The sequence below is a fragment of the Homalodisca vitripennis genome, chromosome X (assembly GCF_021130785.1).
Source record: "Homalodisca vitripennis isolate AUS2020 chromosome X, UT_GWSS_2.1, whole genome shotgun sequence".
Classification (NCBI taxonomy): Eukaryota; Metazoa; Arthropoda; class Insecta; order Hemiptera; family Cicadellidae; genus Homalodisca; species Homalodisca vitripennis.
In genome coordinates this window covers 68,318,932-68,331,898 of record NC_060215.1, presented here as the reverse complement: position 1 = coordinate 68,331,898, position 12,967 = coordinate 68,318,932, and the positions used below count along the sequence as shown (strand labels likewise).

Genomic DNA, 12,967 nt, shown 5'->3' with positions numbered 1-12,967 from the left:
CCCTCCTGTCCTCCGATGTACATGTCCTAGCCAGCTAATTCTCTTTGCCTTCACCAAAGCCACAATATCAGGATCTTGGTATACATTGCGTAATTCTCTATTTTTTCTTATTCGCCACAACCCCTTTCATCACATATTGGTCCAAATATTTTTCGGAGAACTTTATTCTCAAAAACAATCAACCGCCCCTCATTTTTCTTCGTTAATGTCCATGTTTCACTTCCATACATTAGGACTGGTTGAATGATTGTTTTATTAAATTCTTATTTTGGAGCATTGTGACAACAATCTTGACGTAAAGAGTCTTGTACACGCCCCAAGACACCTATTTGCATTAGCTAATTTGCTTTGTATCTCTATATCCTCCACGTTTTTGCTGTTTTATTGTTACACCCAAATATTTAAAACTTTCTACACAACAGTCAATCGAGTAGTTGTCAATGCTTAAGTTTGTTCTACACATTTCCAGCATGTCTTCCAAAATGAATAATTTTAGTTTATCTTCATTTAGCTCTAAGCCTACTGTTTGACATTCTTTAATAAAACTTTTTGTTAGTGTGGAGAGGTTATCCAAACTTTCTGACAAGATCACTACATCATCCGCAAATGCCATTATGTTCAGGTCCCACTCCTAATTTAACCCCTCTTTGTAGTCTTTTAACTTTTTGTAATGCCTCTTCCACAGCCAGGTTGAAGAGAGTGGGAGAAATCCCATCTCCCTGTCTTACTCCAGTGTTGATAAGGAAGTTTTCCGACATTTCTCCATCTATTCTTATTTTGGCCTTTGAGTCACTTATACACATTTTTTGACAGTCTTATCAGTTTTTGCGGGATTCCATGTTTTTCCATCTTCTTGAACAGAGCATTCCTATCTATGCTGTCATAAGCTTTCTTGAAGTCTATAAAAAATTCCATAGAAGCCTTTGTTGAACTCATAATATTTTGAAATTGCCTGTTTAAGTAGGAAAATTTGATCTATTGTGGACCTGCCTTTCATAAATCCTGATTGCCTGTTCATCAATTATTGCTTCAGTATAAGGACTTAATCTTGATGGTAATATTTTTGAAAATATCTTGTAGACGGTGTTCAAAAGAGATATTCCTCTATAATTAGAACATAATTGTTTATCCCCCTTTTTGTGCAGAGGAATTTACCACTGCTTTCTCTCCATACCTCCAGTATAATTTCCTCTTCCCATACTTTTTGTAATAAGTTTATGTATTTCTTTTATCAGGAATTTTCCTCCACTTGTTAATAATCTCACTTGTAATTCCGTCTTCACCAGGAGCCTTATTGCATTTAAGCTTCGCTACCACGCGTCTTCTACTTCTTGCGTAGAGGTGGCATCACCTCCGTTTTGTACATGTTGGTAATTTAATTCATCGTCAACGCTTCTGTTTGTACAGTGGTCACAATTCAGGAGTTCTTCAAAGTAGTCTTTCCACACTTTTAACCCCTGATTCTTTGTCCATCACTAACTGTCCATTTTTGTCTTTTTATGCCATAGCTTTTTGCTGAGACGCCTTGTTTGAAAAAACGGATTGTTCTGTAAAAATCTCTTGCGTTATTTGCTGTTCTGTCATTCTCAGCCTTGGTAAGTTTTTCCGTTTAGGAAGTCTCTTTTCGCTCGTCTAAGTACACTCTGGTATTTCTGTTAGCTTCACAGTATTCTGTCCTAAGTCGTTCTGTCATTCTTCTGCCTTCTTCATCCACATTGTTCCTGCTTGCTAACCACCTGTGCTTTATTTCTCTTCTCTTGTTTACGGCTGTCCTGCATTCCTCTGTAAGCCAAGGATTCTTCTTCATATTTTTCCTTTGTGCCACACACATTCCTTTACTGTTTCAGTGACTATAGTTTGTAAATTTTTTCCATTGTTTTTTCCAATCTTGTCTGACTCAGTCATTTGTGTCTCTATGCTTTCATCTTCCAATATTTGGAATCTATTACTCAATTTAATTTTAAATTCCCTCTGCACTTCTGGTATTGTTATTTTGTCAGACGCTAATTGTTCTTTCCCTAGGTGTTCTCTTTTTATTCACATTTATTCTTTGTCTTAAGCTAATTAAGACTAAATAGTGGTCTGTACCAAATTCTGCGCCTCTGACTGTGCGCACATTTGTAATGCTGCTATAATGTCTATTGTCTACTAATACATGATCAATTTGGTTGCTTGTTTTCCCATCTGGGAGAAACCATGTAGCTTTGTGAATTCTTTTCCTTGGGAACATTGTGCTACATAATTTCATATTTGTTGAACTAGCTAAAGTGAGCAGTCTCAACCCGTTTTCATTTGTTGAATCATGTAAAACTCTCCTTTCCAGCTACTTCTGTCCAATAGTTTTCTTTGCCCACTTTTGCATTAGCATCACCCATCACCAACTTCACATCATATTGAGGCAGCTTATTTATCTCTTCCTCTAGCCTGCCATAGAATACATCTTTCTCCTCATCTTCAGCCTCCCTCTATAGGAGCATATAAGTTTATTAACGAAAGATTCTTGAATTTCCCGCTTAACCTAATATTGCACAGTCTTTCACTAATTGGTGTAAAACCTATTACTGATTCAGTAATATTTTTCTTCACCGCATATCCTACCCCTCCATAATATCTGCCATCGTCCGTACCACTATAATAAATTGCATATTTAAAAATATATGCTTATTAATATGACCACATAAAATATTTACATTGAAATCTCCACACAATACCAGAGATGAATTTGACTTAGTCCTAGAATTATATACAGATAATAAATTGAATAGTCCTTCAATAAACATATTGAAATTGTTGTCCAAAGGCACACGGTACACACCTAGACAGGTAAGGTTCAACTCTTGAATTTAAATGGCAGCTATTTCACACGTTCCTTCAATTGAAAGGTCCACCAAGCCCGGCACCTCAATGAATGAATTTCTAATACACATTATAAACCAAATGGATATTAATTTGTTTTCTCACTCTAAATATCATTTCTTTACTTTATTCTTCTTTTCTAATAAGTTTCTTTTTCCTATGGACTCAAGACAATAAAATTTTGTGCTACTAAATTTCAAATCGTTAGTTGCTATTTTGTCCTAGGTCTATTACAAACTATAAACCATTTGGCTATTGATTTGTTTTCTCTCGGTCTAAGTACTTTATTTTACTTCCCTTTTGTCTTTTTCTTTCTATACGAACTCTTCTTTGGTTACAACTCACTGCGCAATGGACAACTTCAAGGATCGGTCCAGTGACCTGAGAGAACTTGTGCATGAAAGAATAGATGTAGATGAGAGTGATGTGTCGGACGTAGAATCGCTATTGAGTGAATTGTTACTGGACTACTCATCAGGGAGTGATGACCTATTTATCCCTGATTCAGACTTTGACTCTGATGACTCTAGATTGATAAGGTGTCCTATGAGGAACATGGTAGACCTAGAAGATAGGGAGGAACATGTACAAGCTGCTAGCGCTGCATACCAAGTGACACCTTCACCACTAGCCGTCAGACAAGATCAACCAGTCCCTAACATCGCAGATGACCAACCTGCAGCACCACTACCAAGCTCAGGAGTTTGGGTTCGGGTGTATGAGGAGGAACTTGTAAATGTAGAATCAAAATTAACAGTTAGACAGCCAGGTCCCCGAGATTGCCCTGTCAGCCATAAACCTCTGGATTATTTCAACTTGTTTCTGACTGAAGGACAGATTGGTGTAATCACCTGGGAAACTAATTTGTATGCCATGAGAAAACTGAGAAAAAACAAAGTTCTGGGGGTCTGAAGGAAAAATCACGGCTTCACTCAGTTTTTATGGCAATCGTACTCATCATGGGCCTTACCAGACGCAAAACTATGGCAGACTACTGGTGTACGGATCCCCTTGAGTTCATAGCTTGGTATGGTAAGTCCATGAGCCTGCACAGGTTCCAGATGTTGAACACAATACTGCATCTCACATCCAGGGAGGAGATACCCAAAGGTCAACCAGGCCATGACCCTTGCATAAAAATCCGACCTTTCCTGGATGCAGTGAACTGTGCGTTCAAGCAGCACTATGTTCCACATCAGAACCTAAGCTTGGATGAAAGTATGGTTAGCATGATCAATCGTTGTGCTTTCATACAGTACATGCCAAACAAACGGCATGCAAGGTTTGGAGTCAAAAAGTTTGAACTTGTAGACTCGAAAACATTGTATGTCGTTCGAGTTGAGCTCTCCTCGGGCAAGGACTGCTTGGCAGAGGGACAAGATCCATTCACCCAAAAAGTTGTACTGAATCTATTGGCGAAGAGTGAATGTCTTGGTAAAGGCTATTGTGTCATTACTGACAACTTCTACCTGAAGATGCCCCTTGCTCTGCGACTGCTGGGTAACAGCATATACTTGACAGGGACAATAAACAAGAACTCTAAGGACCTGTCAGTTCGTGTTGAGTACTGCTCTTGGTGCAAAATAGTCTGTGTATTTCAGGAGAGGTCCGGTTCTTCTTCTTCTTTTATGGGGCGGCCTACTGCCATGCACTTAAGCCTCAAGGACCTTTTGCGCACCCCGTAAGCACACCAAGAGGCCTACCAGTCTATGATTTCAGCAGTTTCACAAACCGCCGAAAACAACCTATCAGGTCCTCCTAGGGAAATTCACCACCCTTGTCCAAACTACCAAAGATGGCATACCTCTCCCTTGCTATTGAAGGGCAATCAAAGAGCAAACTTTCAGCAATTTCATCCTGCTCATCACACATTCTACAGAGCGGATCCTCCAGAAGGATGCCGACTCTGTGAATATGCTTCATCAGGTGACCATGTCCCGTGATCAGACCTATAACCCGAGAAGACATTGATTTATTTAGTGAGAGAAGATCAGATGCCACTCTGGAGGAAGGTTACTGTAGTACCATTCTGCTCATTCTCATGCCCGGATGCAACCTCCACCTTCTCTCATGTTCAGCCCGAACCCATTTCAAGACAGCCCCAAAGGATTCACACCTTGGAATACCGCAGAACGGTTGAGGGCCTGTCATAATTAACGCTGAGCCCCGGTTGGCCAGGGCATGAGCTCTTTCATTTCCAGGGATCCCCTTATGACTAGGAACCCAACAAACAGTCACATTGTTGATTCTGGCAAGTGAAGAAACGACTTGATAGCAATCCCAGACAAGTTTGGATTTTCAACACACAAGAGTCCAGCGCCATCAGTACTGCCTGACTATCCGTGAAAATATTGATCGTCTTATTCCTATATCACAGACAAAGATTCTCACAAGCACATTCCATAATGGCTGCGACCTCTGCCTGAAAAACTGTAGGATACAGACCCATAGGGACCACCAGCTCCCTGCATGGTCTCACCCCCACAATTCCAGCGCCTGTGCCGCTTTTTGTTTTAGAGCTGTCTGTAAACCATTCAAGTTCCGCTGGTGGAAGAGGTTTCCTTCCCTCCAACCAATCGCCCCTAGGAGGTATCACAATCCTAAAGGGTTTGTCAAAGGAAAACTTTTGTGACATCTGATCAGAGATCATGTGCAGAACATCCTCCTGAATCACGATGCTAATTCTACAGTGCCCACTGCTGCAGCCCGACAAGAGCTTGCTAAAGACAGTAGGCACTCCTCCTGGCCGTAGCCCGAATAACAATGTTCAGGGGGGTCGAGGTTCAGACAACAGTATAGAGCTGCACCCGACGCACTAGGAAAAGCCCCAGTGATAACAAGGCAAGCCATCCTTTGGATGCCTGCCAGACAAGCTACCACCATCTTGGCCTCTATTTTTGGCCATCAGACAACAGCGCTATACATTAGTACAGGTCTGACTATGGAAACGTAAAGCCAGTACAAAAGCCTCGGCTTAAATCCCCAAGACCCACCTATCATGCGTCTGCATTGAATTAAAGACCATTTCCCCCTGGCGATGACCCTTTCTAGATGAGGTCCCCAGTTTAGAACCCTATCTAGGATCACGCCCAGATACTTGACCTCGGACTTCAACTCAATGGAAGAACATCTAAGTAGAAATGGACCAATGCCCTCCATCTGTCGCCTCCTGGTAAAGGCAACCACAGCAGCCTTGGTGGGGGTGACAGTGAGGCCCACCTCATCACACCAGTTTCCCACCATGTTAAGAGCAGCATTGGTCAGTTCCATGACTGTTGTGTTGAACTTGCCACTCACGAGAATCACAATATCATTTGCTTACCCCTGTGCAAAGACACCGCTACTGTTCAAAGACATTAGCAGGTCGTCCACAACTAGGTTCCACAAGAGAGGAGAAAGGATGCCGTCCTGTGGACAGCCCCTCATAGTCCTTGCACTGACACTTGCTCTCATAAGGGTGGTAACAACCACCCTGTCTGTGGGCAAGGCCCTTATCCAGTCACATATTTGACCATCAATACCACGTCTGGTGACCGCATTGATAATCGCCTGAGTGGCCGTATTGTCAAAGGCTCCTTCGATGTCTTAAAAGACACCTATGGCTACCTCTTTTGCTGCCAGCGTCTTCTCAATCCTGTATACCAATTGATGCAGGGCTGGAGTCGCATGACCTTCCTGGAGTGTAGGCATGCTGATTTGGATGTAGAGGTTGCTCCAAAAGAGATCCCTCCCAAACAAACCTAGCAACAATCTTCTCCATGATTTTGAGAAGAAAGGACAGACATATCGGCCTGAAAGACTTGGGTTGATCCAGGCTAGCCTTCCCCTGCTTCGGTATAAACACTACTCTGGACACTCTCCAGGACAGTGGAATGTACCTGAGGGCCACGGAGGCTCTGAACAGTCTGCACAGCTGGGGAAGGAGAATAATATCCAGCCCCCGCTGCAAGCAAACTGGTCTCACCCCATCTCCCCCAGGAGCTTTATAGGGATTAAAAGAGTTCTTGCCCACTCAATCCTTCTGAAGGTTATGACACGGTGCGCCAGACTTCATTGCAAATGAGTGGCGCGCCTCGTAGGTCTCCCTTCACTGCCGAATGGTTAATCACTGTCATGAACAAAACAGTCCAGAATGTGTGTCCCCATCGTAACTTTTAGAACTCTCTCAGGTTCAGTAATGTATATACCTTAATCGTGTTTGAGACCACCAAGCGGCGAGGTGGGATTTTTTGCTAATAGTTTCTGAAACCTAGCACAGCCCTGCACACTATCGATATCGGTGCAGAGTTTCTTCCAGGCTAATCTCTTAGCCGTACGGACCTTACGGTTGTACAGTGCAAGAGCCTCGTGGAAGGTCTCCCAAGTACCCCATGTTTTAGCTCTCCTGAATAAAGCCCTGACTCTCTTCCTCAAAGAGGCCAGTTCAGAGCTCCACCAGGCTACTTTGGTTTTGGGTACTTGGGTCCTGTTGAAACAGGACAGCTGAGATCAAAAGAGCCCACAATCGCAGAGGTCAATTTGTCGGCAGATTTGTCCAGCTGCACCGTGTTATGAATCCGTTTCCCATTAGTGCAATCAGATTCTAATTGTGCCCTGAGGTTTTCCTTGTATGATACCCAGTTTGTGTTTCTCAGATTCCTATACTGAGCATTTTCAAGCATTACTTCTCCAATTTTAAAGCAGATGTGAGCATGATCAGAGAGGGGCTCGTCAGACACATACCAGCCGCGTATCCGATTATACATGTCCACATACCCTCCGTCATCATAGTCACATCTGTCACCTCCTTACGCGTCTTCAGGCGAAACGTGGGCACATTTCCCACATTTGCAATCAGTACACTGCGGGACATTATATATTCCAGAAGCGACTTACCCCTGCCGTTAGTGTTGGTGCTGCCCCACGCCTTGTTGTGCGAGTTGGCGTCGCATCCAACCACTAGCTCTGAGCCACTCCTCCCAACATGAGTCACATGCCATACATTCCTTATCGCAGTTAATTATGCCGTCAAAATCTGGGAGGACATTATAAGGAGCTGTGCTCAACATTATTTTGTGCATTGTAAATGTTACCAAAAAAGTTAACAAGAGCAGTACATGTACTATGATTTTTTTCTAAAATCAAATTATAGTTTCGGAAGGTTCTCTGCAAAATTTGCATGGATCTTTATCTACTGTATGGCTATTTTCTCTATTTTCTTTGATATCACAGGCAGAATTGATTTGGTCTTAACTGTTGTGTTCTGTCGGTCATTAACTTTTAGGAGGTGTTGAACTATACTTGTTTTCCAGGCCTTATGGAATTTCCTATTAACCAGCAATTGATTGATTAGATGCATTATTGCTCTTGAGGACTTGCTGCTTTCAACATTTGAATCAAGATTCCATCATGACCAAAAAGTCTAAATTTTAATTAATTCCTTGTTAATTGTACATTTGTTTCAGTGACTATAGCCATCTACCTTCTTTTCTGTTCTGAATAATTTAACATTTCAGTATAGATTTCATATTTGAAGCTCATCTCAATAAAATATTTATTTATATTATTCACTATGATATTGGTAGAAAGGTTCATAATTTTCTGTCCAGAAGCTATTCCACATTGTTTTAGCCGAGACCGAATTTCTTAGATTATCTGAAGAAGTTAGTTTATTATTATAAGATGTGTTTTTTGGTCTCTTTATCAAACTATTAAATTGGTTTCTTATTCACTCGTACTGCTCCTAATTATTGTTTAATCTAAACAGAACGTCTTTCATAACTTATTTTCCTACTAATCAATTTATAATTTCTCCATGAGGCTTTAGACTTGGTTATATTTTTACAAACTATTGGGGCTTGTTTATCATAAATATTACTGATATACAATGTAATATTATCTCATCTACAGTGGCATTATTCTTAGCACTATTCTAGTTCATTTCTGCAAATCAGCCAATTGGGTCAAATTTTCTGAAATCTCTATAACAGATCAATTTTGAACATCCCTTTTGTTTTCTATAAGCCAACTCACAGAAAATTACTTTGTGATCTGTTTTCTAATGTATATGTATTCTTTTGTAAATTGGGAACATCGTAGATCTTCCTGATCTCAGCCGGCGTGTCTATTATAATGTGGTCTAACAAGGTGGTTGTGTTTCCTGTAATTATCATAGGCTTATCTATTAGTTATAAGACTAAGAGTCTTTAAGGAGACGGCACAAAGATTTTGTTTCACATGATAAAGAGAGAAAGTAATGCGTATTGGCACAAATTTAGTTTTATCAACTTAAGCATAACCGTGTGATAAATAATCAAAAATTTCCCCGTACCATATAGAAAATTTTTTTTTTAATTCTGTAAAATAAAAAATTTTACATTTTGTGTTTGTAAAATCAAATGGAGTATATTTGTTTGGTGTTAAGAATTTGTCATGCTTATTACAGGTCAGTATATTGACAAGTATCGCAAGAATAAAATAGAATAAAATACTATACGTTTTAGAACAATATGAAAATGTTGAAAATAGTTTACTTTTTATTGTTAATACATTTGTGTGTTATTTCAGTGGATGAAGATGGATGAGCTAATAGAACAAGAACGACAGATCCGCCAGCGGATGTCTGACCGTGCTGGAGTGCTTGCATTGATGCTTCATTCCACTTATAATCATGAAATTATGGATCAGGTGACAAACTCACAATCGCTGCTAGACATAAATGAGATCGAGGATAACCTTCAACATGGATCGTAGTTTGTAGATCTCAAAAATAATACATTTAATCCTATATACAAAGGTCACTCTGAAAGTTTTGAGATATATAAGGAATTTTTGTGTTAAACTTAACAAGCAATAGGCTTCAGAGTAATCCCCTCCTCTTCAGTGCACTTTTGAAGTCGGAGTTTTTTCACTTATTGAAAGCACTTTTGATAATGAATCTCATTATCAATACCAGATTGTAAAGAAAAATGAAGACTAGGCAGATGTTTATTTAGATTGAAGAACAACCAGAAGTCGCACATAGCAAGATCAGGTGAATAAGAGGAATGCTATTTTCAATTAAAAACAAAAGTTTTTGCATCCGGTGAGAAGGGGCATTGTTTTGGTGCCTTGAAGTTCAAACCCTGAAAAACATTGGCAAGCATTGTTACTGTTTACCTACTTGCTATGACAATCTCTTTGTTTCTCCAACTTAAAAGTCTTTACCAGTTCCGTACTCCTGAACAAAAAAATTAAACATTACTTTCCTCACCTATTGTTATTTCCTGAGTATTGATGGATGGACGGATGGGTCTTCTTTAAACACCCATTCACAATTATCTCCTCAAGTTGGAATGTCATAAAATGGTATGTACGTCTCATCACCATTAACAATTTTGGAAATAGTCCAATGACCACTGTTATAAAGCTCTTGCAGCGTCTAATTGCTGATCCTTACACGCTCAGCTTTTTGCTTGTCTGTTAAATCATGAGGTACCCATCAAAAACAATTTTTCTGACTGCAAAATTATTTGCAGTCACATTGGTGCAAAGCCAATCCCTAGCAAAGCTCATTTTATAGGTGCAGTTTCTGTACTCTTGGATCACAGTACGCACCTAACCAATGTTTCATTTAGTGACAACGGAGGTGCGGTCTTCCCAGGCATTTGTCGTCTTAAAATGAATTATAACTCAAAACTTCCAGAGTGATCCTCATACATCGTCGTTGATAGGAAAAAAACTTAAGCAAACACTCCTTTAAATGTAATAAAGGCATGTACGAGGTCTGTCCAAAAAGTATCCGACCACCAACCAGTAGGCGGCTGGGGCGTAACCGACCGGCTCGAACCGGTTATTGGAGGGTAGGGGCGAGCCTACTTCTTCCCATATTAGGCATTGGATACGATCCGGTCACTCAGTGAGTCACAGCGCTCTGTTCCGTACAGTACTGCAATGTGTGTGCATCGCATTTCAATATGACTGAACGTGTTGAGCAGCGCATTTGCATTAAATTTTGCCAAAAACTTGGCCATTCAGCATCAGAGGCGATTACTATGATACGGAAAGTTTATGGTGACTATGGGCGATACACAAATAAAAGAGTGGTTTAGCCACTTTAACGTCGTCGTCTGCTAGTGTACAAGACCATGTAGCCTTTTTTAGCCTTTAATTAAATTGTTGGTTTTTTATTGTTGGAGTGTATAAATGTGTCCATGTGTGTTGTATAATGCATCATTGTATCATCAAGCAAGTATGGAATAGACAAGTTTTAATTTCTACAACTTTAATTTAATTGTATGCCTTGTTCAAAGTTTTTGTGACAATATAGCCTAAAAACACTGAAGTTTCACTTTAAGGGGGTTCGGTAGGCCCTATCCTTACAATGCTATATTCCTATATTTTATGTACCTTCTTCTCAGGAACAACTGGTTCGATTACAGTAAAATTTTTATGTGTTATTTTTTAGGTCCTTATCATGAAATAGAGCGCAAAACATTTTGATTTTTAAGAAAATTTCATTAAAAAAGAATTTTTTTAAAAATACATGTTTTTTTTTTTGAAAAAATTTTATGTTATTTATTTTTTTGCGTAATTATTAAAGATTTTTTTACAATGTTATGCGCTTAAAATGTGTATATTGGTGGCATGTACAAGTGGTTTTTTTTTTCATAATGATCCATCTAATACTTCCTGAGATAAAGGTACATAAGTAAGGAAAAAATTTAATTCCGGGAAATCAACGTTAAAGTTAAAATATACATTTGGTCTTACTTGGTAATATGTAACTGAAGTTAATGGCATCCTGCTCCATAACTGGGATCATCAGGATCCTCCAAATCTTCCCATTCATCTTCCAACTTCCTTTTAGCACTTTCACGGGATTGTCTGCTTCTTTTTGCAACTTCCGAGATCATGCGCTGAGCCTTTTTTAGCCGGGATATATCTTTATTTTTCATAGCATCACAAAAATTCTGCCCAACAATCAATCCCACTTTCTTAAATACCATACACCTTGCTATGTTTCCTTTATTAAAAGTATTGATGGCATCATATACACCTAAGTGAAGTGTGTGAATGCTTACAAACACGGTTTTCGGTAGGCGAGTCCAAATTATTTGGTTCACAGACTCATTGGGATTCTGTGATTTACCATGTAAGCACTTTTTTAGAAGGTCAGGAGCACTAAGATCTTTGAAAATAGGTTTTAGCCTCTCCATTATGGCAAGTGGTAGGTGAAAATGTTTTTCATGATCATATTTTTCATTTTGGACCAATGATTTTTGATATTTACACCAACTATCACTTCCTTTCGGGCAAAGTCCATGTTGAGGATTAGAGTTACTTGATAGTAAATGGTAGTATTCTGCCCATATTGCTTGCTTCATGTCATTCAAATTACCTATATTTCTGCGTATGGCTAATCCGTAGTATTTCTGAATTGATAATATAGCAGCATCTGTTAGTCGGTTGCGACCGCCTAAGATTTTTCCATCAATTTGTTTTGCCTTACCTTCTTTTAGTTTTAATGTCCTTAGGCGTGTGCCCATACGCTTTTGGACATGTCCAATGCACTCTAATTTTGTAACTGGACAGTCATTACCATAAGGCATGCTTTCTAATACACTAGCAAACCCTTTAGAGTCGCCGTCTCCAAGATATTCAATATAGCGAACATCATAAGTTGGAACGGACCGTTGAAATATTTTACAGGCTCCTACCACTTCCATACCCCCACTTACTCCTTGGTAATTAGCACTGCAATTATCATCATGATGGCCAGTAAACTTGCCTCTACAACGACAGTACTTAGACAGTATGACGGCATCTACAACTTTACCAGTATCAACACTTGTAGCAGTTACAACGCCATTTTGAGATGTATGTCCACGCTTTTGCCAAGTGCCGTCGATGGCAACACACAAATCCCTATTTCCATCATTTATTTTCACTGCTTCTTCTACAGCCTCTTTCATAAATGAAAAACATATATCCTCAGCTGTAGACCCTAGAACTCTAATGTATTCACTAAACTTTGTAGGAAGTTTAGGCAAGTTTAGCACGCCGCAAAGAGTTTCACAAGCGACCTGGCCCCTTCCAATAGTACGCATACCGTACACTAACCTAACATTTAGGTCATACATTTTATTGTGTG

At 39.7% G+C, this 12,967-nt stretch overlaps 1 protein-coding gene across 1 annotated transcript in view; it reads left to right on the top strand.

Annotated features, from left to right (window-relative positions):
* Window positions 1-12,967, top strand: part of LOC124369137 (CXXC-type zinc finger protein 1-like) — a 78,415-nt gene that overhangs the window by 53,293 nt on the left and 12,155 nt on the right. The window contains 1 exon segment of the mRNA XM_046826909.1: window positions 9,403-9,522. Within this exon segment, the coding sequence (XP_046682865.1) occupies window positions 9,403-9,522 (120 nt within the window).